Source organism: Suillus fuscotomentosus (genome assembly GCF_016647785.1).
Source record: "Suillus fuscotomentosus strain FC203 chromosome Unknown F5891scaffold_18, whole genome shotgun sequence".
Lineage (NCBI taxonomy): Eukaryota > Fungi > Basidiomycota > Agaricomycetes > Boletales > Suillaceae > Suillus > Suillus fuscotomentosus.
In genome coordinates this window covers 396,385-424,158 of record NW_024539530.1, presented here as the reverse complement: position 1 = coordinate 424,158, position 27,774 = coordinate 396,385, and the positions used below count along the sequence as shown (strand labels likewise).

General features: G+C 47.2%; 8 protein-coding genes across 8 annotated transcripts; 5 read left to right on the top strand and 3 right to left on the bottom strand.

Moving 5' to 3' along the window:
* Window positions 1-570: 570 nt before the first annotated feature.
* Window positions 571-3,116, bottom strand: F5891DRAFT_1127798 (major facilitator superfamily domain-containing protein; the record flags this gene model as incomplete). The annotated part of the gene is made up of 15 exons (XM_041364219.1): window positions 571-597; window positions 647-739; window positions 798-888; window positions 963-1,086; window positions 1,141-1,241; window positions 1,295-1,439; window positions 1,493-1,586; window positions 1,638-1,669; window positions 1,721-1,874; window positions 1,926-2,077; window positions 2,132-2,225; window positions 2,283-2,384; window positions 2,451-2,569; window positions 2,635-2,742; window positions 2,999-3,116. The coding sequence occupies 15 exons, from the start codon at window positions 3,114-3,116 to the stop codon at window positions 571-573; spliced, it is 1,554 nt and encodes a 517-aa protein (XP_041227770.1).
* On the bottom strand, window positions 2,928-4,091 carry F5891DRAFT_1277276 (uncharacterized protein). Its single transcript, XM_041370261.1, has 2 exons — window positions 3,368-4,091; window positions 2,928-3,317 (listed from the first exon to the last, which is right to left on the bottom strand). The coding sequence occupies exons 1-2, from the start codon at window positions 3,941-3,943 to the stop codon at window positions 3,246-3,248; spliced, it is 648 nt and encodes a 215-aa protein (XP_041227769.1). The 5' UTR covers window positions 3,944-4,091; the 3' UTR covers window positions 2,928-3,245.
* Window positions 4,092-13,718: 9,627 nt separating this feature from the next.
* Window positions 13,719-14,729, top strand: F5891DRAFT_1172243 (uncharacterized protein; the record flags this gene model as incomplete). Its single annotated transcript, XM_041365576.1, has 1 exon — window positions 13,719-14,729. The coding sequence occupies one exon, from the start codon at window positions 13,719-13,721 to the stop codon at window positions 14,727-14,729; it is 1,011 nt and encodes a 336-aa protein (XP_041227768.1).
* Window positions 14,730-15,306: 577 nt separating this feature from the next.
* Window positions 15,307-17,688, top strand: F5891DRAFT_1143762 (Rad52/22 family double-strand break repair protein-domain-containing protein). Its single transcript, XM_041364960.1, has 5 exons — window positions 15,307-15,875; window positions 15,925-16,047; window positions 16,105-17,046; window positions 17,096-17,215; window positions 17,273-17,688. The coding sequence occupies exons 1-4, from the start codon at window positions 15,342-15,344 to the stop codon at window positions 17,198-17,200; spliced, it is 1,704 nt and encodes a 567-aa protein (XP_041227767.1). The 5' UTR covers window positions 15,307-15,341; the 3' UTR covers window positions 17,201-17,215; window positions 17,273-17,688.
* A 1,680-nt stretch (window positions 17,689-19,368) lies between these two features.
* On the bottom strand, window positions 19,369-20,636 carry F5891DRAFT_949644 (S-adenosyl-L-methionine-dependent methyltransferase; the record flags this gene model as incomplete). Its single annotated transcript, XM_041374891.1, has 5 exons — window positions 19,369-19,425; window positions 19,482-19,889; window positions 19,941-20,026; window positions 20,083-20,445; window positions 20,498-20,636. 5 exons carry the CDS (start codon window positions 20,634-20,636, stop codon window positions 19,369-19,371), a joined length of 1,053 nt encoding a protein of 350 aa, XP_041227766.1.
* A 3,341-nt stretch (window positions 20,637-23,977) lies between these two features.
* Window positions 23,978-24,496, top strand: F5891DRAFT_936539 (uncharacterized protein; the record flags this gene model as incomplete). Its single annotated transcript, XM_041374060.1, has 1 exon — window positions 23,978-24,496. A coding segment is annotated over one exon (519 nt), but the record flags the coding sequence as incomplete, so codon positions are not given.
* A 459-nt stretch (window positions 24,497-24,955) lies between these two features.
* Window positions 24,956-25,414, top strand: F5891DRAFT_1127795 (uncharacterized protein; the record flags this gene model as incomplete). The annotated part of the gene is made up of 3 exons (XM_041364218.1): window positions 24,956-25,147; window positions 25,203-25,276; window positions 25,324-25,414. 3 exons carry the CDS (start codon window positions 24,956-24,958, stop codon window positions 25,412-25,414), a joined length of 357 nt encoding a protein of 118 aa, XP_041227764.1.
* A 155-nt stretch (window positions 25,415-25,569) lies between these two features.
* On the top strand, window positions 25,570-27,519 carry F5891DRAFT_177619 (serine/threonine-protein phosphatase PP1). Its single transcript, XM_041370805.1, has 7 exons — window positions 25,570-25,958; window positions 26,256-26,387; window positions 26,450-26,680; window positions 26,730-26,906; window positions 26,957-27,108; window positions 27,182-27,316; window positions 27,373-27,519. The coding sequence occupies exons 1-7, from the start codon at window positions 25,901-25,903 to the stop codon at window positions 27,481-27,483; spliced, it is 996 nt and encodes a 331-aa protein (XP_041227763.1). The 5' UTR covers window positions 25,570-25,900; the 3' UTR covers window positions 27,484-27,519.
* The last annotated feature ends 255 nt before the right edge of the window (window positions 27,520-27,774 follow it).

Sequence of the window (27,774 nt, the reverse complement as noted above, 5' to 3'; positions counted from 1 at the left end):
TAATACCGGGATTGGGACAATCTCTCGCGTTGTGATCAATTTTCCTTCTTCAGCAAGTGCATGTTGACTCACAAATGTGATATAAAAACGGCAGAATTGGGTATATCGGATTGAACGCCTGTCGGGTCTCCTTTAAGCGCGTCCCGTGCTAGACCCACCAGTCGACACGGGTAGATCCAAGTCTTATCCTTGTGTCAGTGACGTTTGCTTCTCGAGCAGCTCGTGCAAAAGTTCTCGGATGTGCATGCGAGGAGATATGGCGAACAAGTCAGCGGTAAGATCTTCCGATCGAGGTCACGAAGCAGCTTCTTCTCATCTTCTAGTGTTAGGACTTATTGATGCGGTGGTTTGAATTTTCTCTTAGTCACTCGATTTTTCTGACTTGATGGTGCCCATGTCATTGATGTTGGTAGTAACGAGTGGACATGAAGTGATTGGGGAAACGATACAAATTATTGTCAGAAGGACTTGAAAAAGTGAGAAGTAAGATCCTAACGAATCGAATAAGAAGCAGTACTTAACAGTATAATAGTATTTGGACCGATCATTGGGTATACGATTACTTATCTGCTACGGAACGTATCGGAATCCAGGAGCCTATTGACTGGTCAGAACAAACATTTTTCATTTCAATTCAACAACTTGCCTTGTCTGCGAGCTCCGATGTATCTACCATATCATCTGGATCTGGCTTGCCATACTGCTGATCTCGCTGCATATTGTCCAAACGGAAGGAAACCTTTTTAGAACATGAGAGTGATGAATTCAGGTGATCACAAAAGGAGATCTGGGCTTACACTCAACAAGAGTGCGCATAGCGCAGCCAAAAAGAGCAGAAACGCAGAAACTGATGTCAGTTCGTCAACGTGGTAGGAAGTTGCAGTATGACTGTCACGTTACCGGTAAATCCACTCCTAAAATGCCATGAGTTAGGTGAGGTATAAAAAGACAGAAGGACAAACGTGTAAGCGGGACCCTCAGTCAACGGGTAGAGATGGGATCCCAAGATGCCTCCGATTTGCCCAATAGCACCGTAGAGGGGAATCCCAGCGGCTCTCTTTGTTTCAGAGCCAAGATTATGGCTATCTGTTGAGTAGAAAAATTAATTGAACAGTAGATATATATAGAAAACCAAAGTACACCAAGCGTTCACCAAGCCGATGCTCGAATAGGTTCCGCTAGTGATGAGAAACGTTGCGCCATAGCGCACATCTTGCCGATGAGTAGCGCCAAGCATTATCCTAGAGCAGAGATTAATATTTGCATCCTGTCCATGAATAACAACCTCGTTCACATGTAACCAAGACCACCAATTGTGCTGGTACAGACAAGTAAGGGTCCCCTAATCTGTAGCCTGTCGGATGCGTAGGACGTGACCATGAGCACGAAACCGGCTACAGCATATGGCGGCACTGTCATTAGTTGAGCCATCGCATTTTCTGATGTAGATTTGAGTCAAAAGATGGCTTGATGTCAGAAATAATGGTCTTACCATGCCCCATGGTGCCAATGATAGTTGGCAAGAAGGCCGACAACGATGCTAAGGCACAGTTGAGCCCGAAGTAAATTACCCCACCTACGTAGATCTACGGTTCATATCAGATACCGGGCCATAGAAAGGCAGACGGAAGGCTTGCCCTCCAGTCCTGGAAAGCCGCAATGACATGACCTGTTCATGAGTCAGAACCTTATACTTGCATGAATTTTTCATGAGCATTACTTCGACGGACAACTGCACCAAAATCACCACTTGTCCCTCTGTTCATACGGCTAATCGCGATCTTACGTTCCGCCGCAGTAAGAAACTGCGTGGACTCTGGACGGTCTGGAAGTAAGGATAGACAAAGTAAACCTAGGAGTATTGTCGGTGTGCCCTGGAAGTCATATTATCAGTGCATGACTTACATTCCATCTGTCCAACATACCTCAAGCAGAAAAAGTAACCTCCAGTTCGCAATCGACACCTTGACATGTTGGATCCCGTACGCGATGAGCCCCCCAAATGCCCCTGCGACGGCTGCAAACCCAAACCAGTATGCGATGCGAGTACCGCACTCGGCCTTGGTATAGTAGAAAGCTATTAAAAACGTCAAATCCAGTAGGTACTGAAATTTCCACAACCATAACTCACAAAAGTATAATACAACAGCACCTCCAAAGGCTGCTTCAAAAGTTCCTAGACCAAGTCGAGCAATCATCAGGCCAGTAAAAGTATGCGCGGTTGCCTGGGTATGTCACATGTTATGAGAACGAAGGAAACATGGATTATACGGTTCTCAGACCATTGATGTGGAAGATATTCCCCAGAGGATAGCAGAGCAGCCAATCCAAATGCGTGGATTGTAATACTTCGAGAGGACCGTGAACGGAATTTGTAAAAGTATCTGCGAGTCGCATTGTCCGATAGTGGTTGGCACGCGACCGAAAATCCAAAAGAATTGGAAGCTCACATAGGTGAAAAAGAAGGCGGAATTAACCCAGTCAAATAGTACACCAGTGGGATCTCCACCGAGAACATCTCCGGGCAAACCCTGTAATCGAGCATTGCCCAGGTTCGACCGATCGAGGTCTGCCGAGTTCAAGGATCAGATCAGTTGATTGGTTCCCTGCCAAAATCAAGGAGATCGAACTCACAAGCAAATAAATAAAGAAGGCATAGTATTGGCAGGATCCTCTTATCCAATTTCCTCAAGAGCCTCCGCTCTTGAGCTTCCGAGTCCTCATCCAGCGGAATAAGCAGATCTATTTCGCTAACGCCTTCTATGCCATGATCTTGTGTTCTGTCGCAGTGTTCATAATCATGATGATCAAGGTCCATTCTACCAGATTCGTGATGAGAAGATAGAGAAAGAAATAGGAAGAGCTATTAGTATGGACCTCAGACTGGCAAGGTCCTCAGAAACCCGGAAGCCCTATAAAGCCGTAATGATAGTCCCTGTTACATCCACAGAACTGACCGATTCGGTTCCGAATATGATCCGACCGAGTCCATATTTACCGGACCTCTCGCGTTGACCACTCAGGTCGACTAACGGCCCGTATTCCTGGTGTATCCATGCATCACGCGCTCGACCGATTTTTGGATTAGTACCAAGCATTGGCAAGATCACTGCCATATTACTAGTACTATAGTTGTCACCGCTGCAGGATGATGACCGGCATTAGTAAAGTTTCGATCGTTCCTCAAGCACGTATATGTACTAGGCTGGAAGACAACTCTAATGGCCAGTAAATAGCAAACAAATCTAGAACGGAAGTTTTGCATTCTTAGCGGTACGGGGAGGTTTGAGAGGGTGTGGACGTCGCCTCTTGTAATACTGAAACACCATGTCAAACATCGCAGTGAAAGTAATTGTAAAAACCATACCTGCTTAAACTCTTTAATACGCTTGGGCATACTGCGCATGAGTAACGCCCTCCGTTTCTCCCTCTTCTCTGCAGTGCGCTGCCACTTGTGCCCCTTGAACATTCGCTTCTTCCCTGCATACAATCTGTTCCCAACTTCCGCACCAAGAACTTTCTTCTCCTTTACTTCACCTGTCCATTCTATTGGGCGCGTCCACGGTGCGGCAGCGTTTTGGATGTGAGATTTCACTGAAGCCAAAGGCCCTGGAACGATGGCCTGCCCAGAAGCAGCAGCAGCAGCGATTTCTACTACCGAAATTTTAGGACCAGGAGGCAGAAGCGCGAGCGTGCCAGATTCGCGAGCTTTCTTGACAAGCAAAGCCTGTTGGCGCAGGGAGTACTTTGGCGGTGCCCATCTGCCTGTCTTTGAATTGAGCGTTGGGATGAATGGATTCTCTATGCTAGCAACTGGAACCTTGTGGCGCGACGAGGATGCTGAGCTAGGATGTGATTTGGTTTTAGCGAGAGCGGGACTCGGTAGAGCAGTAGCCCCGAGCTCTCGTATTCGAAACCGTTTGACGGCTTGCAGAGCAGACATTGAAAGTTAGATAGACCGGTCACCACCAGTCTAATTGGAAAGTGAACCGCAAAGGAAAACCCCAAGTAATTCGTCTTCCGCTTTCCAAAAATGGATGTACAGAATTTACATTAGCTAATCAATTTCGTCAACTTGGTGCTTGTCTATGCCGCTTTTTGTAGTACGATTCCAAGATTCAGTCACTCTTTTGAGAATACTCGTCATTCAAGCAGTTCTGGCAGGTACGTCCGATCAACCCAACATTCCACGCTTGCCCCAGAACTATCCCGATTCTTACTTAGAACCTTAACAGCGCCAATGGGCCCAAGGAGTCACTAACTCGGGCCGAGTACTAAGGCGGAGAACTCAAACCCCTGCGCAGATGCCCGAGTATGTACTGCGCTGAAATGGACCGAATTTAGCTGCATATCGCCCAGTAGTGACAGGCTGTAGCTGATGACAATGTCATGCGCCCAATGTTGTTGGGTTGGTGATTGTAAAAATAACTTGTGCCAGTAACGCCAGGCAGCCATCAGGTCAGGAAAATGTAGCTATTGAGCCACCTTACTACGTCCAAGACTCCGAATTCACCATGGTCCACGGCCGAGGACATGAATTTGAGAGATCGGCACACAGAAAAGGTTTGCACAAGTCAGGAGGACAGTATAGGAGATATGATAATCCTCTGGAGTAGGGGGCACATACACTATTGCGTTCAAGTCATGGCAATATTTATGACTCTATTGTCATATGATTATAGTCACCTTGCTTGCAAGGTCATATGCCATCTGACAAAATCTGACGGACTAACTGCCAATAATAAACAATAATAAATATCAAATAAATATCAATAAACGTTCTATGTCACTGTATGTTGTGACTTCGCCGATCCAGTGTCCAGTTTTTGAACCATGTCGCAACAGCTCAACTCTGCCCTGGAAAAATTAACAATGAAGGAGATTATAGTTGCAGTAGGTGACAATAACTTGAAAAGAGCTGAAAAACGCAAGCGCAGTGACTTAGTGGCTGCTGTGCAAGGTTCGACGGACACCCATATACCAATCATATCAGCAGCGAGCAACAAAGCAGCGCAATCTCACGATGCGCATCTATCTTTGCATGCGCCGTTTGAAAATGCGCTAAATCAGCTCACTGTCAATGAAATTATCTCTGCTGTTCAAGAATTCAAACTTTCACGCCTGGAGAAACGAAACCGAAACAGTCTATTGTCATCTATTCGACATTCTGTACTTCTTCAATCCGCAGTGGTGTCAGCCGCAGATGCAAAAGCTGCACGCTTACAAGATGATGAAGAACACCAGTTGAAAAAGGTGCGGTTGCAACAAGAACGGCAAATGTCTGCCGAACCATTATTCCTGGAGGAGGTGGGAGACTCTGTGCGGAATGAATGTCTATTGCGGTTCATCGATCGTACTGGAAATGCAGCCTGTCGGGCTACTATATGTGTTGTTTGCGCAGGCGAGTTTTTAGCATCTGAGACAACTGAATTTGCGTTGCCTTCGATCCAGCACAAAGAGGTACTGAAGCCATATATCTCGCATCACAGTCAACGACTCGTGAATGGCATGTTGCTATACAATCCAGCCATCACGATTCGAGATGATTGTCCATATGGATTTCTCTGCGATAATTGCTGGGACGATATCAAATCTAACAAAACTCCTTTGTTTTCCCTCGCTAATAATCTTTGGATCGGAGAAGTTCCGGATGAACTTGGGATGTTGACTCTTCCGGAGCGTATCTTAGTGGCCTTATCATATCCTGCAGCATACATCGTCAAGCTTTTTCCGAAAAAACGTGGCGCTGTTCATTGGGATGCAGCAGGTCTAAACAGCGGCTTGCGTGGAAATGTATCTACATACCGACTCAACACATCGTCCATTGCAGCTATGATTGAAGGCAAATTGCTGCCGCCTAAACCATCTATCTTGGCGACAACTATTGGCATTTCCATCGTCGGTCCCAATAACTTTCCGGAACGTTGCTTACCGCCTTTCTTATCTGTGAGCCGCTCTCATCTGCGCAATGCGCTGCTCTTCCTTAAGCGAGAAAATCTGTTGTATTCCAACATCACGATCTCGGAAGACAACATTGCGCTATATCCTACACATGGCATTCCGGATGTCATCATGTCCTCAATTCGACACCTCCAAGACACTGCTGCTGTGGATAGCGAACGAGAGGATTATGTACCAGAAGATGATGTCCAGGATGTATTCGCCGGTTCGTCTTTTCTTTTGAGATTCTACTTGCTCCTCTCAACGATAACATTTCGTCGACAGAACATGACAAAGCTTTTCCAAGTGGACAGCATGTCGACGAAGACTTGATCATTGATGAAAATGGTTAGTTTGGGACTGTTTAACAAAACTCATTACACAAGCTGACAAACGCAGTTCCATCCAACGTATTTCCAATCCAGTCGCATGGTGTACTTGATAGCAATGTATCAGAAGTCGATGATGATCAGATCTTAGCTCATGCGATAGCCAATATATCGGAACATTATTCTGTTCAGTGTGGCACAACTTTTGTCAATGAATATCCACGACGAGACATCAACCATACATTGAGTATCGGCGATCCTGATAATCCCAATCATCTACTTGGCGCCTTCCCATATCTATTTCCTTATGCAGGAGGTGGATTTGAAGTCCAAAGACCTCGCTCTGTATCATATGAAGCTCATGCTCAGTGGGCTATGCGTTACGCGGACCGTCGTTTTCGCAAGGACCTGCATTTTATGTTCCAAGTCTTTGGTGTCATACAGAAACGTCAAGTCTACAGACAAGCCGTACTTCAGGTGAAGATGTTTGTTGATGGATATATCACGCGCAATCTAATTCGGCTTTTTTTAAGGTCAAAAAGGATGACTTTCATAGGAACGAACATCTTTTTCGTTCTCTTACTGTTGCCGATCTGCAAAAAGCAAGTGAAGAAGAACGACAACACCGGACATGTTCAAATACTACTATACGAGGCTTGAAAAAGCATCTAGCTGCTGTACGATCCAATGTCATGGGTACTGATGAGTCTCGCACCAAAATTCGGTCGCTGATCTGGGGTATGTCCGTGATGAAGAATCCTCCATCATTATGGATTACAATCAATCCAACCGACACGCATGACCCAATAGCGCAAGTTTTCACTGGTGCGGAAATCGACCTCGATCATTTCCAGCATCTTGCAGGTCCCGACTCTCACACGCGGTCTATTAGAATTGCAGACGATCCATATGCTGCCGCCAAATTTTTTCACTTCATCATATCTGCAATTCTAAATGAGCTGTTCGGCATACAAGCAAATCATAACAAGTCTGGAATTGTTCGACAACCTGGCATTTTTGGTACTATTGAAGCCTACATAGGTACCGTTGAAGCTCAGGGTCGTGGTACTCTGCACTTGCACATCGTACTTTGGATATCAAATGCGCCGACAGCAGTAGAGATGAAAAATCTACTCAAAACAGAGACTTTTCGGCGCACAGTCGCCTCATTCATTGCTCAGAACATACACGGCTATCATCCAGATATTACAGCAGATACTTTGAAGACACTTCCACGAGAAACAGCTGTTTCCTATTCACGTCCCCCAGATCCAAGGTCTTCGAGTTTTTTATCAGACAAACAACAAGCCATAAGGAGCCTTGTTCGAGCAGTTCAAATCCATACTTGTTCCAGCAGCTGTCTCAAAGTTATACGAGGCCGTGTTATCTGCAAGCGTCGCGCACCTTTTCCTGTTGCAAATACGGCCTGGATAGACTCTGAAGGGAATTGGGGACCAAAGAGGACATTTGCTATGATGAACAACTGGAACCCGACAATATTACTTGCTACTCGAGCAAATCATGACGTGAAGTTGATCACAAACGGTGAAGAAACCAAAGACATCGATTTCTACATCTCAATGTACACTACAAAGAATCAGCAACACTCATCTAACGCATCCGCACTGCTCGCAAAATCTTTTGCATTCCAGCAAGCTCGAGATAAACGCCACTCAAAGGTCCAAGAGTTGAACAAACACTTGATTCAGCGATGTGCCAATTCGCTCAGCCGTGAACAGGAGTTTAGCGCACCAGAAGTTGCTAGCTATCTCATGAAATGGGAAGATCGCTATATCTCGCATCATTTTGAAACTATCCATTTTTTCTCCGTCATCAACTTGCTGAAAAAAACTTGGCCTCAGCTTGTTTCTCAAAGGTGCGGACATCATAGGCATTTTCAAAATTGCTCGCTAATTATAAACAACGCTCAGTCATGCTGCTGAGTTGTCTAGCGATGGGGAGCTACATGTCTTGCAAGACTCCGCAGAGGCTTACGATGTGCGTATTTCTGTCTTGCGTGTCTGAAAACTTTTTGATGTATCTTTATAGACAGAGTATGCCACTCTCCATTTCGAACAAGAAACACAATCCCTACAACTCCGGGACGAAATTAGAGAATACATGGATAGAGGAGACGCTCTGGAACATTTCAGTTACATTGACTTTTTCCTCAACACGTATGAGGGTCCTCTAGCTGATAGTGATCAGAATACGTCTCTACGCTGGAGAGGTCACGTTCGAGTTCCTTACAGAGCGTCTTCTGGACGACATAAATTTTGTTGAGTGTTGCGCCACGAGAAACACGAAACAATGCCTTACTTTCCAGGACCATGGCTTCCACGCAGAAACGAAGAGCAGACATATCCATTATATTGTGCATCGATGCTAGCATTATTTCAACCGTGGAGATCACTGGCCGATCTTAAACCAGCTCACCTCACTTTCGAAGACATGTTCAATACATTTTCAGCTACAGCATCTGCAAACGTACTGAAAATCATGGATAACATCCAATACTTTTATGAGTGCTCCGACAAAGCACGAGAAAATCAAATCAATAAATCGTTCAGTGCGGCATGGAGAATAGCTGCCTCAGAAGCCGATCGGAATGATGCTGAGAATGACTTAGAAGAGATAGATGAGCTGGCTGGCGATGAAGACGAAGACGATGAAGAGTCAGCACAAACCGTCACAGAGTCTGACATCGAAAATGCCCTGCAAGATTGTCACTGTACACGTGACTTGCTATATGCTGATGTAGCAGTTAATATCGCAGAAGACTTCGCAATTTTCAGTGAGGCCACTATCCAAACTGCAATTTGTCAACCTCGTCGTGTTGCTACCGAAAAAGAATTGGAGATGTACTTGGAGTGGAAAGAACGTATCAAGCACTGTCACGACAACAACTCGGAGCAGATTGAAGAAGCACATCACGATACCAGCTTGACATCAAACATTTCACTGATAGAACCTTCCCAATCATCTAACAAAGACGTTGGTACTGTGCAGCTCAAAGTCGGCACCGATTCAGCCAATTCCAAAAGTACTATGCAAGACATCGCTTCAGATCTCAATCGTGAACAGCTCATGGCCTACACCATCATTCGCAATACACTGCGTGCACGCTTAGCAGAAGAACATCACGAACAATTGCTGATGCTCGTCACAGGAGAGGGTGGCACCGGTAAATCGAAGCTACTCGATGCCATAACACAGTTATTTGCTGCTCACAGCTGTGAGTCCAAATTAGCTTCTACTGCTATGTCTGGCGTTGCAGCTTGTCTTGTGAACGGCACCACTTTACATTCATGGGCTGGTCTACCCCCACGACAAATGCCTCGCTCTGATAAATGGGCAACTCATCCTCGACCTGACATGGCTCGTAGACGACACGACAACATGGATCACAAGTGGTTACTTGTAATTGATGAAGGAAGCATGTTAACTACTGAACAGCTCTCGATACTGTCACAGGTATGCCTCGAATTTCAATGGCAATGCATGATACTAAATACATTTTACAACGATACATCTCAGGTCCTTGGTATTGTGCGAGCCAAGGAAGAGACTGACACTGCAATGCCTTTCGGATCAATGGATATCCTCATCATTACAGATTTTCATCAATTTCCTCCGATCGGCAATGTCAACAAAGCTCTCTTCGCAAGCCACCCACCAAATCAGAAATGTGAACTAGGATGCCACCTATTCGAGCAGTTTCAAACGGTCATCAAACTTCGACAACAAATGCGTGTCACAGATCAAGTATGGATCGACATTCTACTTCGTGCACGAGAAGGAGAATGTACAGCGCAAGATCTACAAGACATACGCAGTCTCGTGATCACAAATGATGCATGCGAAGTTCCTGACTTTAACCAACCACCATGGAACGATGCAGTACTCATTACGCCTCGTAACAGCGTTCGGACGCGGTGGAACACTTTGTCAGTTATTAAGCACTGTCAATACAGTGGGAATCTGTTATACATCGCTCCCGCAGAGGATTCCACAAAGGGCCTGCCGCTATCTATGAAACAGCGACTTGCAACTACGAAACTGCCACTGGATAAAACACAACACCTGCCTGTAGAAGTGCAACTTGCCATAGGAATGAAGGTGATGATTACAGAAAATGTCGCTACACAAGCCAACATCGCAAATGGCTCTCGAGGAACGATAGTCGACATCTTATTGGATCCTCGAGAACAAGTTGATCAGCACACTGTAGTGGATGGCAAAATCTACCTACAGTACCCGCCCTCTATTGTGATCATTCGGCTCAATTTCACCAGAATACGACAACTTCCTGGGCTTCAACTGCACGAAGTCCCTCTTGAACCTTCCGTCCATCAATTCTCTATCAGCACTAAACCTCGATATACAGTCATGCGACGCCAGCTGCCACTCACTCCAGGATACGCATTTACCGACATCAAGTCTCAAGGTCAAACTATTGACTATGCCATTGTCGACATCGGCAAGACCACGTCATTTGGACTGAGTCCCACTCATGCGTATGTTGCTTTATCGCGAAGCAGAAGACATGCGCCTTGATGTCTTAGCAAGACTAACAGAAGAACAGTATTTGCAAGGGAAATATGGCAGCACGGAACTGTGTGAGTCTCATGCTTTCTTCAGGTGTAACGAGATCTAAACTTGATGCTAGAGTCTGATCCGTTGTGTACAGTTCCTTCAATTTTGAGTGACGACTTTGAGCAAGAAGTTGAACAGATAGAGAATTTCGACCGACGAGTGCAAAGGAGACTCAAATTGCATTCCAGAAGGTCCTTCTTCTTAGACTTACAGAAACAAAAATCGGATTATATTCAAAGTTCCATGATTTCGCTGAGCAACTACAAGACTAATATTTCACTCAAAGTCCCAAAGCATGACGTTCCAAGCAGCTTAGTAGATCACAAACGGTGATTTGCCATGACGCCTCAGCTACACTGCTCTCTTCTGATGCTGACCCTGCCCCAGATACTTTACTCGCTTACACAAAGACAGCAGTTTAACAACCACTTCATCTCGCAAGCTGCTGGGTCCACCTGCCCACGGTTCAGAAAGTCTAGAATCAGGAAACTCCGGCACCACCCACCTGGTCAGGACTGTTTCATTATTTACAATATGCAGGCGCTGATCATGCTATTATCTGTCAGTCCATGATCTGGATACGTTGACACGTTCAGCTCACCTGTTTATCAAAAAATTGATTAAAACCATGTCCTTTTTCGCGACGTCCACAATAACATTTTCACCGTCCACCTGCACCTGTTTCATGATCAAAATGCTACCCTTTCGAGTGATATTTGTCTGGTCTCCGCTCAAACTCGCCATTCGTTGAAGCACATGGTTTTCCGCAGTGTCCGTTTTTGGCATCTCGAAGAACATCGTGTACAGTGCATCCAGCGAGACATTGAGGTTCGGCACTGCTGTCAATGATTGTCGGAGATGTCGTCGTGTTGTGGTACAGTCATCTAACTCTCGTTGTTTGACCCAATAATTGACGTCTAAATCATCCAATGTAGGCGGTCCTTTTACTCCGTCATGTATTGGCACTGGCACTCGAAAAGGCCTGTGACACGCCGAGCCGTAAAACAATCCTCTGAAAATTCAAGCGAAATGCTTCTCATTGAAGTTAGATATGTTTCGCATGGAAGATTGATTCTCTCACTGGTTTCCGACATCTTATTTCTCCCGGCAAGTACTTTACGTCTGCCCCTGTAATTCATTGTTAGCATGGTCATCCTCTCTATTTCTCAGACTTGCGCCTACGGTTCTGTGCACCACAACTTACGATGTTCTGGCACATAATCTCGTGATTATAGCGACATGCGCTGTTTAAGCAATGCGTGTTCAATCGCCATTCCACATCTACACCATGGAAAATCTGTGTAACTGAGTCACAGCAGTTCCAATCTACGGATAAACGCAGATGTTTTTCATCGACATGGTGCCATAGTGTAGGGCAACGGTCTCTGCATGCACTTCCAATCAGATTTGTATCTTTTTCCACTCGAATGTGTTGAAATATGTTCTTTCCGTTGTTTCGCATGAGTTGACCTGTGTGCATTCCAATCCCAATACCTTGCCTCATCCATTGTGGATAAAAGCAAGTGATCCCTCCCATGCTCATGAACACCATGTTAGCAGTGCACAGCGCATTCAGAATGATATGCAAGACACTCGTTTGTCTCTTGCAGCTGGTTACTGTGATTAAGCGATCCTTTGATGTATATTGGTCGAAGCGATCGATAAATGGGATCATGATGGTTTCCGGTGTGCGAGATACTGACAAGTAGCTCAGTGACTTGACCAAGAACTCATTCACGGTATTGAATCCATGGTCAGGAGTCACAATGTTGAGCTCCTGCACATCAACGCAGTCACCTCCTGTCAACATCGACAAAGCCACCGATCCGATTATAACACTGTTGGAATTTCGTAGTGCGTCAATGAAAGATCTGCACCAAATCCCCGCAAATGGAGCCAATATGCATACGAAGCGTCTTTGCATGGCTTCTCGACCGATTTCATGCATCATGCGGCATGTGCGACTGATAGAATCTATATCTGTAATCCACAGTTTTTCCATTACAGCTTCAGCAATGACTGCATGGCTCGTGACTGTCTGTTTATCAGTTTGATCTTATGCAAGTGTAGTACATTGTCTTACACTTCATGATTCAGTGAGTTTCTATTAGAACACAGCGTACATACTTTGACAAGGTTGATTTTATTAGTGCGTCCTAGAGATTACATAATTGGTTTCGACAACCCAGCACGTTTGCAAAAACACGAAGGATGAGCACTTAGCAGATAGGGAAAAACAAGAAAAAAGGTACAACGTGCAGCTAATAAGAACTCGGTACAAATTTACTGCTGTGAGCAATTACAACCACGAGAACCACCCAAAAGCTCATGCGCCACATCATCATCTTCGATAAACATCAACGAGATTCCGAATGAATCAGCTAGACACCCGACAAGTACTATTACATCTCGTGAATGATTTTATCTACACTAAGAAATGATTCCACATACCTCGAAGATCAACTTGACCACGAAATTGTGCAAGAAGAGATGAAATATTAACGGCAGGAGCTGTGCGCAGAATTGAACAACTACAATTGTGCCATGCATGAATATGCAGCGATCCGCGTCGTTGAAGGATCACTGTAACTTATCAATGTAAGAATATGTCAAAATAGCGAGGAATCACCTGTCAAATAGATGCCTGGCAACGGCTCACAATTGGACAAACAACTCATGATGATGAACGCTCGGTTCTAGATAAGAAGCTAAAAATTGTTAAGTCGCTAGACGTATCATGCTGAAAAAAAAGACATACCAAACTGCGCCATTTATGTTAAGAACATACGTCATGCGTTACAAACAAGATGTCGCTTGACAATACCCCTATAATGAACATCTCAACTACAAACCATGAAGATCTTCGACTTTGCCGCACACCACAGAGCTTTAAAAGAAAACCCAAACTACGCAATCAACGCCAAAATCTTGCAGCGTGCTGAGTGGCGTCATGGTGGATCAGGACACATCTTGACTGACAAAGACTCCGACGAGCCGTTCGTAGGCATAGCCGTCATGCACATAGTCGACTTTCGACTGCAATGCTCACCCATAGGGTCCTTCCTGGGATCTAAGTACGGAGGAATGGAGAAAGCAAAGTACCAATTCATAGGGGGACGAACACATGGCAAAGACGGTTTCGATGAAGATTTCGCCCGAACGCATGCTCTGTTAAATAACATCCAAAATGCTATAGCAGTGTCTCATAACAAGAAAGACATGCTATTAGACGAGCAGAGCGTCAGATTTGCACGAAACATATTTGAAAAAAGGGTGAGCTTGACAAATTCGACTGTAAGACTGTTCAAAGCTTACCTGTACAACCATAAGGAACACGCTGTTCCCGATTCCCCTACAGCCAGTCGACGCACTGTGTATCTGGAGGACTTGGAAAATCCCCATGGCTCACATACCGTCGGCATGGGAGAAGAGCTAAAGATGGATGATGAAACCGCAAACTGGCCTGTCGACTCACAGTATAGTGATGACCTGGCCACTATCAAAGCTTTCTACAAAGCCGTGCCACTACGTGTCTATGATGAAAACAACAAGTTCGTCGAGCCTGAAAATGTTAACAAGGCACTCTGCAATGCAATTGCTGAGATCCACTTCACACTGCACCACTTATACCTCCCAAAAAATCTGCCACCACAAGATTCGTTCCGCGCAAACATTGAGCAGATCTTGATATTGCAGCGGGGGAAAACGACTACGAGCATCTACACGTCAGATCCTCGTGCCGGTCCTGCCAGTACAATGAAGGCTACTCACCATACACCGCCGCCAACAGAAGCTCCTCCATCCAAGAGACTCCATACAGAGGAACAGACAGTCACCAAGGGAAAAGAGAAGGAACACGACTGAGGATTTCGATTGGCATCAGATGTTTACTACTAAAAAGCAGAAATGTACTCAATATTTGTAACTCTGCAGAAATAAGTGTTTCGGCATGTCTGTCATTTTGAGGGCAGCAACGAGTGGGTACAAGAACTTGATATGCATCATAATGAGATAAACAGGAGACATGATTAGGCTTGTGCGAGCGCCACCTATTTACACCGTTCGCCACCCGGTACACCAAAGGCAGTTACTAAGTGAGGAGGGCAGAGCTACAAGCACCGTCCGATAACCATAGCCACCCACAAAAGTAAAAGGGAATCAATTCATGGAGGGCAGCAATACCGGCATTTGCCAAATTTCAAACTCCTCCCGAATACGGAAATGCGTGAGACCACTCTGATTCGGCAAGCAAGGTCAGATTCGGCATCGCCGAACCCTAGTCAGTTCAAGTCGGAAGGTGTAAGTCAGACTGTCACGCTCAAATGTGGGCACGTGAGAGTCATTGGGCCTATCACGTGCATCAACAACGCGTTAATCTATTTGTGTCAGTTTGGTCCTTGCGGCGCGTTTAGCCGTGAGCACCTGATCTTCTTCCCATCACATTAACCCGTTTAGCATCCGCCCATTATCTTATTAATGGCTGGAGCTTTTAGTGGTCACCTCTTGGATTCATACAATATGACAATGCAACGGCCAGCACCAGGATTCGGTCAGCCTCAGTCCAGGGTTGTCACCAGCGGCGCGATGTCGTTCGATGCGTCGATGCATGGCAGTTTTACATCAGCCAACCCTTTTGCTGATCGCTCATTCTCTATGGATATGTCCGACGATACGGCCATCAAGATCGCTACGCTTCAGGCTAAGCTAAACAAGAAGCTTGGGCCGGAGTACATCTCACAGAGACCTGGTCCTGGAGGTGGACCTAAGCTCACATATGCGGAAGGGTGGAAAATCATCAACATCGCAAACGAGGTGTTTGGGTTCAATGGATGGAGTTCCCAAATTGTCAATATGACTACCGACTACATGGACTACAATGAGGAGTCCAAGAGATGTAACGTTGGTGTTTCTTGTATTGTCCGTGTCACCCTTAGATGTGGTGTGTTTCATGAAGATGTTGGATATGGAGCGGCAGAGAATGCGAAGGGTAAATCTCAGGCTATCGACAAGGTAATATTCATGCATTTGACAGTTCTGCTCATTCATTTTATCTTGTTAGAGTAAGAAGGAAGCTGTGACTGATGCAGTGAAGCGAGCGCTCCGCAACTTCGGATCGCTCCTTGGAAATTGTTTATATGACAAGTCATATACCCAAGAGATCACGAAGATTAAAGTCTCACCTGTAAGTACCCTTACAGTACCAGGAACGAACCAGAGCTGATTCAAGAATTCTGGCAAGGCAAAATTTGACAAGTCCGAACTATATCGTCGTCCAGAGTTTGATGACACAAAACCTCACATATCGGGCAGTATTTCAATGGCTGTACCTGCTTCCGTGCAAACAGCACCACAAACGTCTGCGATTACTCCAGATGTGAAAGCGAACAAGGTTATAGTCAAGTCTGAGCCACCTCAGGGAGCAGAGACCCCGATCAAATATATCCCCCGACATCTACGACAGGGGATAACTTCGGGTGCAAGTGGTTCCACAAGCATTACGCCAATTTGTAATGACCAAGCATCTGGGAGTGGTCACGGTGCTACCAACGGCCTGAACACTCCTATCCATACACCAGTCCAACGAGCGGTGAATGCGAATCGCGGACAGTATAGGCAAACCGCCCCGTCACCACTTGTTCAGCCTGAGCAACGGCGTGTGTCTTTCACTGAACCTGCTGCAGAACCGCCGCCAGCGGACGAGGTTGAACTACCAGCGGCTGACGAGACGTCATACAGTATTGACTCAGAAGATGACGAATTCTACGCCAACGTTGACCTCGGGGATGGTGATTTGGGGAGACCGATCGACTTCGAGGAGGGCATGGGCGGAGTGAGTGTCTCGGACGTGACTTTTGACCAAGGAGAAACCACTACGTCTGGGAATCCTCGAGAATCCTCAAAGGCTCCCCAAGAAAACATGGCGCATGGCCAGGAGATCACTAGCTCTAGAAGAGGCGAAGTGACTGCTCCAGGAGGTTCTCGTTTTTCTCACTCGAATGCGCCACGTTTCCAAGCTGGTCCATCGTCTGCAAATACAGTACGTCATGGTCTCGATGATGCAGTATGTGCACCTGCAGTGCCTCCGAAAGCACGCGAGTCAAGTTCCAGTGCATCTGCCTCCTCTTCAGAGACCAGGCGTACCACGCCATCTATGGGAGGGTTCCATTTTCCTCCGGGCATGGTGGGTACATTCTCCCTCTGGGACTAATTATTGTTCACATGAAAAACAGAATCCGGTTGCACAGCAACCCAAACCAGTGGGGCCACCTCAACCTCCAAACTGGACTAGCGGGTTCTACTTCCAGCACTTCCAACATTTCGGGCCTGAAACGTAAAGCTGACACCATGCAGTATGTAGTTCTTGATGCCACCATATGACTGATACCAGACTTACCCCTGAATTGCAGGGCCTCTTCATCGTCATCCAGACCTTTGCAAGGCCTTGGCCTTGCTCAGCAGCAACAGCCGGTCGCTGGAAACCCTAACGGAATTCGAAGACCTCTGGCAAACCTTGATGTTAGCGCCGGCGCTGATATGAAACGATCAAAACGCTAGTATTCCTCCCCGAGTCCTGGAAGGAGCTTTTTCACCATGTCTCACCCATGTCCCGTTTGTTTTTTCAAGCATATGTTTACGGATTGTTTATTCTACGTCATTCAGCATTGTACTGCTACCCTGCACTTTGTTTCTGCTTCTTTGCATTGGTTTCATCGCAATCACATACACACAAGCATCCTAATACCATGTTTTCATATGGCACAGAGAGTCTTCTGTCTCCCAACCACAGATTTTGATCTTGAGTTTGCTGGTTACTGATTTCCTGGTCTTGTTTCTGCGAGTTTCCAGGAGACGGTGCGTCAGACTATAACTTCCACACCAATCAGCTCCTATGTATTGCTAACTTTCCACAGATTGCGACCTGCGCTTGAGCACAGCAAACACAGTATTCCATGCAGGCCCATACACGCTGAATCAAAGGCAGGGGAGCAGTTGGGGAGCAGGGTAGTTTGTTCAATTATAGGCGACAACAAAGAATCGTGTCTGCTGACTTACAGCAGTACGTAAAGTTAAATCAATCCTCACTGACACTAAGTCATCAATTCCAAGAACGAGTTTACTGAACGAATTCCTCGTCCGGCATGCGAGCCAGGTCCTGTAGGGCACTCGGCAAAACTTTGTAGACAAACATTCTGATTCAGCGAGCCTTGCTATCCTGCTAGTCCAACACCATCAGATCTGACAGAGAGTCGTTCATGCTAGCGTAGTCACTGCGAAACCCAACAAACCGAGCTCCAGCACTGCGCTGTGAATCTGCGCCCATTGGATGTGGTCTTCACTCCTTTGTTGGTCTCTGGCAATGCGATCCATTTCATCGCCCGCTCGAGGCACATACTCACATGCTTCTGTGAAGCGACGGAGGATGGCTATGATGTATCATGGGTCGGGGCGATCCGCGAGACAGGCAGGACATCAACAGATGAAGTGAGAGCGGCAAAGAGTGCATCAATTACAGGGTTCAATGCAGTCAGCGAGGGATGTGAAATGACATAGCTCTAAACGAGACATTGCAGTGTCGTACTAGCACTTATTCCTTGTCTATGGATCGCGTCCCTCAAAGCATTGGGGTTCTGGCTAAGATTGAGAGTCAGGGTGTGGGCAGAAGATACCGTTACGGTACTTTGGAAATCAAATTGTATATGGCGAGAGTGGTGGTACATGATGCATGATGTGTTGTGCCTGCTGTGATGACGCTGACAGTCTGAGCCGCAGCTACTATGACGGTCTGTGTAGCACATGGCACATTCATTGTAGTCGTGAGATTCAATACCAAATCAAAAGGCTGTAACTTTGCTGTAACCATAAGATCTAATCAATAACTGTGACCGATTTTGAAACTGATCCAAACCTTTTCTTTTTCAATAGCAGCCTAGTTCTTCCTAAAGCTTCCGTCTCGTTCGGCCTTTGGTATTCTTGTACCAATTGTGTATTTGCTAACTTCGCCATCAATATATCTTATCAGTATCAGGTCTTCTAGCATGCCGAAACGGACAAGGAACTCATTAGCACGGTCTCGCGCGACGCGCCAACAAGTGCGAGTCTCAAAGTCGCCAACGTAACTTCGCGCTGTTCGTCAGTGTATGCCTCGAGTAATCTATGTTTGCTCGTCCTGGGATGGCTGGTCATCTTATCATGAGTCATCATATCGCCAGGCCTGCAGGGCTCTCATAAAAATAACAAGGTTCGCTTGTTAATGTGTGTGCTACTCACCAGTTTAGGTTCGCTCTGATGAGTCTTCTCGTCTTTCTTCGCCAGATCATTCCCAATACCGTTAGCTTAGATCCAGAATAGACTGAATTATTTATTGCTTGAAATCAATCGATCACCCAAGGTTCCAACTCAAGATCGTGTTCAACGCATTGCCACAAAGTCATGCATTTTTTCTAGGATATTAGTGGTGGGGCGGCGGGGTATATACGTATGTGCGGTGTCATGGGTATCCAGTCTAGCTTTCAGACAATGCAGGCTTGCGGCAAATTGCGAGATACATGGGTGTGAACAGCTTCAAACAAATCATGAGCCCTCGCTAGACATCTAAAAAAGCGTGCTTCAACTCACTTTGGTCTGGCCACCCTTCACAAGTGCATCGGCAGCGACCTTGAGGGATTCGCCAACATCGTATGTGCCCTTGGGCAGAAGACCAAGTATCTCCATGAACTTGATTGCGGTGTGTGAAACGAGCTTTCCGCTCCAGCTCATCCGCCAAACAGTGAAGCAATCCCAAGCAGTCTGGGCCTTCCATATATCGCCTTCCAGTGGGTAATACCATGGAACTTCATCAGGGCGTTCGGCGAGATCCTCTTCATGCTCAATGGAGAAGCCAACTTTGACCATAGCTTCGCGGGCTTGCTTCAAGGGACGCATTTCTGGGATACCGTTGCCAAACTCGATGGCATGCGCAAGTTCCTTGTGTGCAGGAATGGATGCATCCCACGTGTCAGTCATGCACCATTCATAGACACCGAACTACAAACTGATGTCAATATATTGAAACTCGGAGTCGAAAGCTAATCATACCACTCCTCCAGGCTTCAAAACCTTCATGATTTCACCATACACACCCTCCCACGTAGGTGCATGGACAGTGGCTTCAATGGCGTACACTGACATTAATGCCGTTAGGATTCAATGATTTTTGGAAGCCTGCAAAAACACTCACCAGCATCGAACGAGTTCTCTCCGAACTGTTCCGACAGTTTCATGAAATCACCCTTGGCGAAGCTCACTTGGTTTTCAAGGCCAGCCTTCTTAGTGTACTTTCGAGCACGCTGAATCTGAAAATCGTTGTTGTTTAAGCCGACAATATTGACGTCGGCGAAGCGTGCAATCTCGCGTGCAGGACCACCGACGCCGCACCCGACGTCCAGTACTCGCATGCCAGGACGAAGTCCCATTTGTGCTGAGAGGTAGTGCTCATGACGGGCTAAAGAGGCTACGAAAGCCTCGCCTTTATAGAACCGCGAGAAGTGGAAGGACTGCGCCCAGCCATACTCGTACAGCTCTGTTGCACCATCATAGTAGCCTGTGTTTTCTGTCACTAAAAGCCATTCGCAACAAAAATTGTGAGGTAATACCGTTTACAACGTCGGTGTAGCTCTCAACACGGTTTTGATTGTCCGTCTCCCCCTCCTTACCAAAGTCCTTTTGCCAGAATTTGGTATAGTTCTCAACGCGCTTCTCTTGACGTCCGTCGGAATACTGAGTTGAAGTCATGTTGTCTGCAAGAAAAAATTGGATGAATATCGAACACTTCCTCAAGGAAACGAGCCTTGGCGACAAGAACAGAAGGTGTCAAGACTTACTTGGAGGTGAGTTAGAATGAAAGTTATGGAAGGAACGGACAATAACACTGAGCAACCAACTTGGACGAACTTGAAAGAGGCCTAAATTTTTGTAGGTCGCACGAGCTTCTAGCGCAGTATCGGTCCATTTTCTGTTCACGTGACTACTTCATTAGTTGCGCAGCGCTGACCCGGTTAGATTTCCAACATCCATACTACTTGCTCACTGTAGCGCTGGTCATGACAATATTAATATTACATTGTAAGTCATTACACATATAGCCCATAATCTTTTGACCTTCATTGTATTCCTTGCCAAGAACTTGCACAGCTGCCATCTCATGATACTGTGACCGCTCCTTCACGCCAAGTTCACTGTCAAGCTTAAAATTGTGTCGGGTGTATTCCTGAGCTTCACACCGACATCTCTTGCTGCCGGCCTACCCGTCGCCGCGGCCTAAGACATGTCCAAACGTACTGGAATTGATTGTTCTCCCAAGAGACGGTTCGTCAAATCATCAGTCAACCTTTTATATAGCCTTTGATTCTCGCGAGTGCTACATTTTGATTCTTTTCCTGTCCGAAGCTATCATGATTGGTCGCTCGCTAGACCCAGCGACGTTCATCGCACGATTATCGTCTACTTCAGGGAATTGGGTTCGGGCTCATCTGGAATGGGTCGAAGACTGCCGGCAAAACTCTCGATGGTAAATGTGGGCCAAGTAATAAATGAAAGTCCAACTCTATGATGGCGACCTCGCCATGGTACACGGCCGTCATTCGGTCACATGAAAATTCCCCGTTACAGTCTAATCGCTTGGTAGTCAGCTTCCCAGGACCCGGCATTGACAGCATCTCAAAATATCCCGTGGGCAATTCCCAATCCATACAGAAATCATAACCAGCCCGTCCTGAGAACTCCTCGAGGACTTATGGACTTTCGGACGCCATATTCATCGTGCCCCGGGATTTGGCACGCTCCAAGTCCATGCGCTGAGGTACGCAGGTTTAACTACTGGGTCTTTTGCTGATTGTCTTCACAAGGTTTTCTTTACGTAGTGTGCGAGTGTCGACGGCGGCAACGTGCGCTGTGTACTTGTGGGGTGACATGGTGGCGTGTTCCCGCACCTAATAACCACGGATCTCGGGCTTATCTCGGGTTGGGGCCGGAATTGTAATGAAAGGAGTATGTGTGGGCCGAGGTGAACGGTGGTCAAGTGACTCGGCGAAGTTGATGGTATACCCCCATTACATTCCATGATGGTGCTTTAGGTCGATAAAAGCACTATAAAGTGATGGGTGAGGGATGAGATAGAACATGAGGCGCCCGATCGCTCCTTAGAAGGTCAACTACCCCCGAAGGTATGGCAATTAATGACAAGTTGGAGCATCTATGTCATGTCTGTTATAAGTTTAGAAATACGAGCCGAATCATTGCCGTGTCAGTCACACACTAGCTAGACTGGTACTATGTAGTTCTAGTACCCATGCTTTATAATTCTTTCCACTTGACCTCGCACCAACCAGCCAGTTTTGTGTAAGTCTCGATGGTTTGCTTTCTGATTGACTGCTATCGCAACACTCACCGAAGTGTAATCAGGATCTGACAGCTATCCAAACTCGTTCCGTTGCTTAATATTCGTTGCTTAATTCTAGACAACCCTGTCCTGCCAGGTCCGATACCTGCCGCCGCAGTGAAATAAGGAGCGCCCACTGCTATCTCTAAGCCTCTCACATCCTCACAATGGACAAGCCTCGTCTGCAACCTGCAATACCGTTCCAGGTATGATCTCACCTTTGTCTCCTGTCGGTTCAGATATGAATCAGGCCGTCGTGTTTCAGGCTCGTGCAGCACAACTTCTCAAGAAGCTGAACTCGCGGTTGAGCTTGGGAGGTAGCCGCTCAAAAGATAACATGTCTACCCGAGTCGTTCCATCCGTCCCAAACAACGACCGCTCACACATACCCTCTCCTGACGTTCTCCGCAAGCCAGATACATCCACTCCTAGCCTTACAGGCTTACAACTAGATGATGCTTTCAATCCCATGGACACGGATGATTCATCGTCTAGCAATAGCCCCACCCGCCAATCAGGGCGTTTCTCAGCTTGGGACGGTCTCACACAATCCTCTGTGAGCCCGGTGTTCGCGGGGCATGGTCCCGCCCCATTATTTTTACGAGAGATAAAGGTCTCGAGGAATGCTTCTGATCAGTCTAGCAGTGATGGGAAAAATGTCCTCGCTCCAGCACCATTCTTTTTGTGGTCTGGCGCGTCAAGGGACTGCCTTACACGTGCATCACATGATGTCTTATTACACTCAACGACCCCGAGCAACGTGCCAGATATCATAGTCTTACGAGATGCATCTCCTGTACCAGACAAGATGCCGCAGTTGGAAGGATCACAAACTCCACGACAAACGAAGGAACCCGTTCCTTCTAACGAATCAATCATGAACACAGACATGTCCAACTCATCTGTCGAACCAGAATCTGCTCAAATACCTTTCTCATCTGCTATCTTGGTTTCACCTGCTACACAATCTTTATCCTCGTCCAGTATCCAAGGTTATTACTCAACAGGGACACAGCCGACGACAGCCCTACCACCTCCATTCCGCGTTGCCACTGAGCGTGGCCTCCGTCTATCTCCTTCTATTATCTCAAGGCATCGTATGCCAATCTTGAATCTTCCGACTTTGCCTGTGCCTACTCCTGCTACCGAGACCGCTGTGCGGCCAGTTGTCCGTCTCCGGCAAATGCCATCATTAAGTGTCCACGGACGACCTGACGTCGATCCAGAGCCAGACTCTGCTATCGAATATGAGGACGATGAGGACGTGGAGGAGGACGACGAGGGTGATGGAGACGAGGGATTGAGAAATGAAGACTCAGAGCACCAGAGCGACGAAGACGGTGATGGGGAGGAAATGTCGAGTTTGGGTACAGGCCATTCTTTATCTCATTCCCCGCTGCGAGAGTTTCAAAGCCAAATTGCCGACTTGGCTCTCCCAGTCGCTGGTCATTCTTCTGGACCCTTTGCCTCGCCGTCTTCAGCAGGGGGGTCTATTCCCGCTCCCCACGATGCTGTTGATGATTTCTCGTCCAAGGCATATGGGAAGCTCCCGGACTTGACTCCGAGGCAAGATGTCCCTACGGCTAAACCTTTCTCTCAGAAAACATCTCTCGGAGAGTCTATCAATGTTCGGCGGCGAATAACGCCTACGCCTTCGCTTTATCGTGCACAACCTTCCCTGGAGGTCAGCCGCCCGCCAAGTCTGTATCGCGCGCCATCTCGCAGTATGGTTGACCTGAGTGTGTCCCGGAGAGACTTGAGCAAAAAGTCACGTGACACAGTGCATTTGAATGTACCTTCCGTGTCTGATCACACCGTCGAATCCGTTGAGAGCGATAACACGGACAATGTAATGGGAAGGCTTATGCGACGCACATCCATGCCTACTTTCACCTCCACCTCGGACCCACCTCCGTATCCTTCCTTTGACCCGCGCCCGCCGAAGAGTGCACCTCCATTTCAATTCCACGAGGACGAAGGTCGCGAGCGCTTGCCTCCATATAGCAATTCGCTGTATCTCAGCGCTATCATGCCGCTCAAAATGGAATTCAGTACTCCTGGTATCCAGGCAAAGGACAGGAAATGGAGACGTGTGTTCTGCGAGCTTGAAGGGACAGTACTCCGTGTGTACAAGTGTCCTCCCGGCGCGAGCGGGGCGGGCATCATTGGCGAGTGGTGGGAGAGACGTGTCGGCGTGGGTGACCTAAGTAGCGGATATCATGCGCCGGTGCGGAAAGGGAACGAAAGTCCAGCGCCCTCGTCGAAAAGAGGGGAGGAGAGCCCGATGCCTCCTTCGAAAATAGCGGTCGATCAACCGGTTGCATCCTCGTCGAGTTCCCCCCCTCCCACACCACTCAGGGCGAGGAGCGAATCGCAATCATCAAGAGCTACGAATCAATCCACGACTCCTTCGATGTTGCGTGCCAATAGGAGGCTGTCCGGTGCCAGCTTCCTGACCCCGTGGCGGCACAATGGCCCATCGAGCGGGCCGCAATCGCGAGGAAGGGGTATGGTATCTCCTGGTACAAATGGGGGCATGGAGCTACTCCCAGTGACTGAGCCGAACAGCCGTCGTAATTCTGTGTCTAGTTCAGCTTCACAGGAGACGGCTTCACAAAGGACATCGCCTGTGACACCACGAGCTCCCTCTCGCCTGAGCTTCCTTTCATCGAGGATGCAATTGCGGGGCAGCGAAATACAAAAGCCTGGGAAAGGCGATTTGATCCGTGCATATACCCTCCAGCACGCGGAGAGCGGCCTCGGGAATGATTACTTTAAGCGAAAGAACGTGATAAGGGTACGATTAGAGGGGGAACAGTTTCTCTTGCAGGCAGCAGATGTACCTTCCGTTGTGGAGTGGATAGAGGTGAGTTCTATCATGATGTATGAGTGAGGCGGTTTAATGTTGATCGTGCATGCAGGCTTTCCATGCGGGCACAAACATCGCACTTGACCTTGATCATCGTGTCATGCCCAAGGGGCCGATGTTCCCGAGGTGTGTTTTTTTTTGCTCGGTATTGTATGTTTCTCAAATGTATACAGGCGTCGACGGAGAAGGAATCGACGACCAGCCGATGAGAGCACTCAAGCTCAAGCTGGTAATGGAGTAGTAATCCCTGCAGTTGTGCTGTAACGTGCCTCGTTTGTGTGTTTCTTATGTTAGTATCTGTTGTACAGTACTTGTGTTACACTATGGCACTCTTTGGATAGGTTGTATCTGGGTTGTATTGATAGTATCCCTTGTTGCAATTGTACTGTCGCACTCTTTTTTCTTGTTGATAGAGAAAGTTCACACGGATTGTTCCCGTTTTGAGCCGAGGTTCGGTATTTGCCTTGACACCGATCTGCTCATCCAGGTTGCTTGTTATCTGGATCCTTGGTGTTTTCCCTCATCGATATTCTCATTTTATCTTTTCTTTACCTGGTTCTGGCAGCCATCGTCAGCTCAACGACTATCCCTCTCCAAATCTCACAAGCCGTTCAAAAAACGCTTTAAAAACCAACTCTACAGCGCCGAAAACGATCTTCCTTCTCGCGGTTATTTCGCCCTTTTTTTCTCCTCATACCATCATCCTTCACGTCAAGTCCAACGTACTGAGTACATTCAGTTAGACCAGTCATGGCAGATTCGCAGACGGAGATCGATCTGGACTCGGTTATTGACCGCTTGTTGGAGGGTGAGTGGCTCGTGCTCTGACTCGTAGGCTCCTTGGAGAGCAGATTTCGGACCTTGAGGGGCAGGGCGGTGGAAGGAAGGAACATAACCGGTCAGCGTCTGAGGCGGGCTATGCAACGTGGTGCCCACTCTCAGGCATGGGTGAAATGTGGGGCCGCGTGACCACCACAGCAAGCAACCTTGGAAAAAATGATGGGGTGCACATGCCCACAGAAGCGCTCATAGCCTCCCTGCATTTCTAGAATGGACCGCCCGTAATATGTTACAAAGCAGGTGTTAACCGAACTTTTACATCCAGTGCGAGGCAACCGCCCAGGCAAACCTGTCCAGCTACAAGAATACGAGATCAAATATCTCTGCACAAAAGCACGCGAGATATTCATAAATCAACCGATATTGCTTGAATTAGAGGCCCCCATAAAGATTTGTGGTGAGTATCGCTCGGTCCTTGTGGTTTATCGGGATGACTCATTCGGGTCCACCTTCGGCTAGGTGACATCCACGGTCAATATTATGACCTGCTCCGACTTTTCGAGTATGGCGGGTTTCCACCAGAAGCAAACTATCTTTTCCTCGGCGACTACGTCGATCGGGGGAAGCAGTCTCTCGAGACCATCTGTCTCCTCCTCGCCTACAAGATCAAGTACCCTGAAAACTTTTTCATTCTCCGGGGCAACCATGAGTGTGCAAGTATAAACCGAATCTATGGCTTCTATGATGAATGTGAGTTGTGATGCAACTCTTCATGATGGGGCTCTGATGGCACTCACAGGCAAACGGCGCTACAATATCAAACTGTGGAAGACGTTTACGGATTGCTTTAATTGTCTCCCTATAGCCGCTATCATCGATGAAAAGATCTTTACAATGCACGGTGGTCTCAGCCCTGATCTTCAGTCCATGGAGCAAATACGGAGAGTGATGAGACCTACGGATGTTCCTGACACAGGTAGGTGTGCTGTGCATCTTGCATGAATTTGAGTGTCTTACCCGACCAAGGTCTGCTATGTGACCTACTATGGTCAGATCCCGACAAGGATATCACTGGGTGGTCGGAGAATGATCGAGGAGTATCCTTCACATTTGGTCCCGACGTGGTGTCCCGATTTTTGCAGAAACATGACATGGATCTCATCTGTAGAGCTCATCAGGTATGCTGCGCTTTACGGGCAGCGTCTGTACGGGCCCCAACTGCTGTATCACTGACTGACGCCATGGAATTAGGTCGTGGAGGATGGTTATGAATTTTTTGCAAAGCGGCATTTGGTCACGTTATTCTCAGCGCCTAATTACTGCGGAGAGTTCGATAACGCAGGCGCGATGATGAGTGTAGACGAAACCCTATTATGTTCCTTCCAGGTACGATACCAGCTACCCTGCATGTTCTTTGATTGAGTTTGACTTTTGATTCTCAGATCCTGAAGCCTGCTGAGAAGAAGGCTAAGTATCCATACGGAGGGATGAACATGGGTCGACCAGTAACACCACCGCGTAAGCAGAAGAAGAAGGACAGCAAGATGGGCTGAGTCGAGTAGGGCCAGCCATGCCTTCACTCATTCTTCAGTTATCGACATTCCCTCTTATCATTCTGTATTGTTCATTGCTGGTTGTAATTGTGCAGTTTACATTGGCGACAGGGCATGATGTGAAGGTGATCATTGGGTTGATTCACCGATGGTAACAAGATGGCTGAGAATGGGCGAGCTGGCTGCTGCATTGACATACGGACGTTTTCTGGGTTGCCTGTGGAGGGAAATTTCATTGCAAGTACACCCCGCCATGCTACAATTCTTACATATCTATTCACTCATTGGACT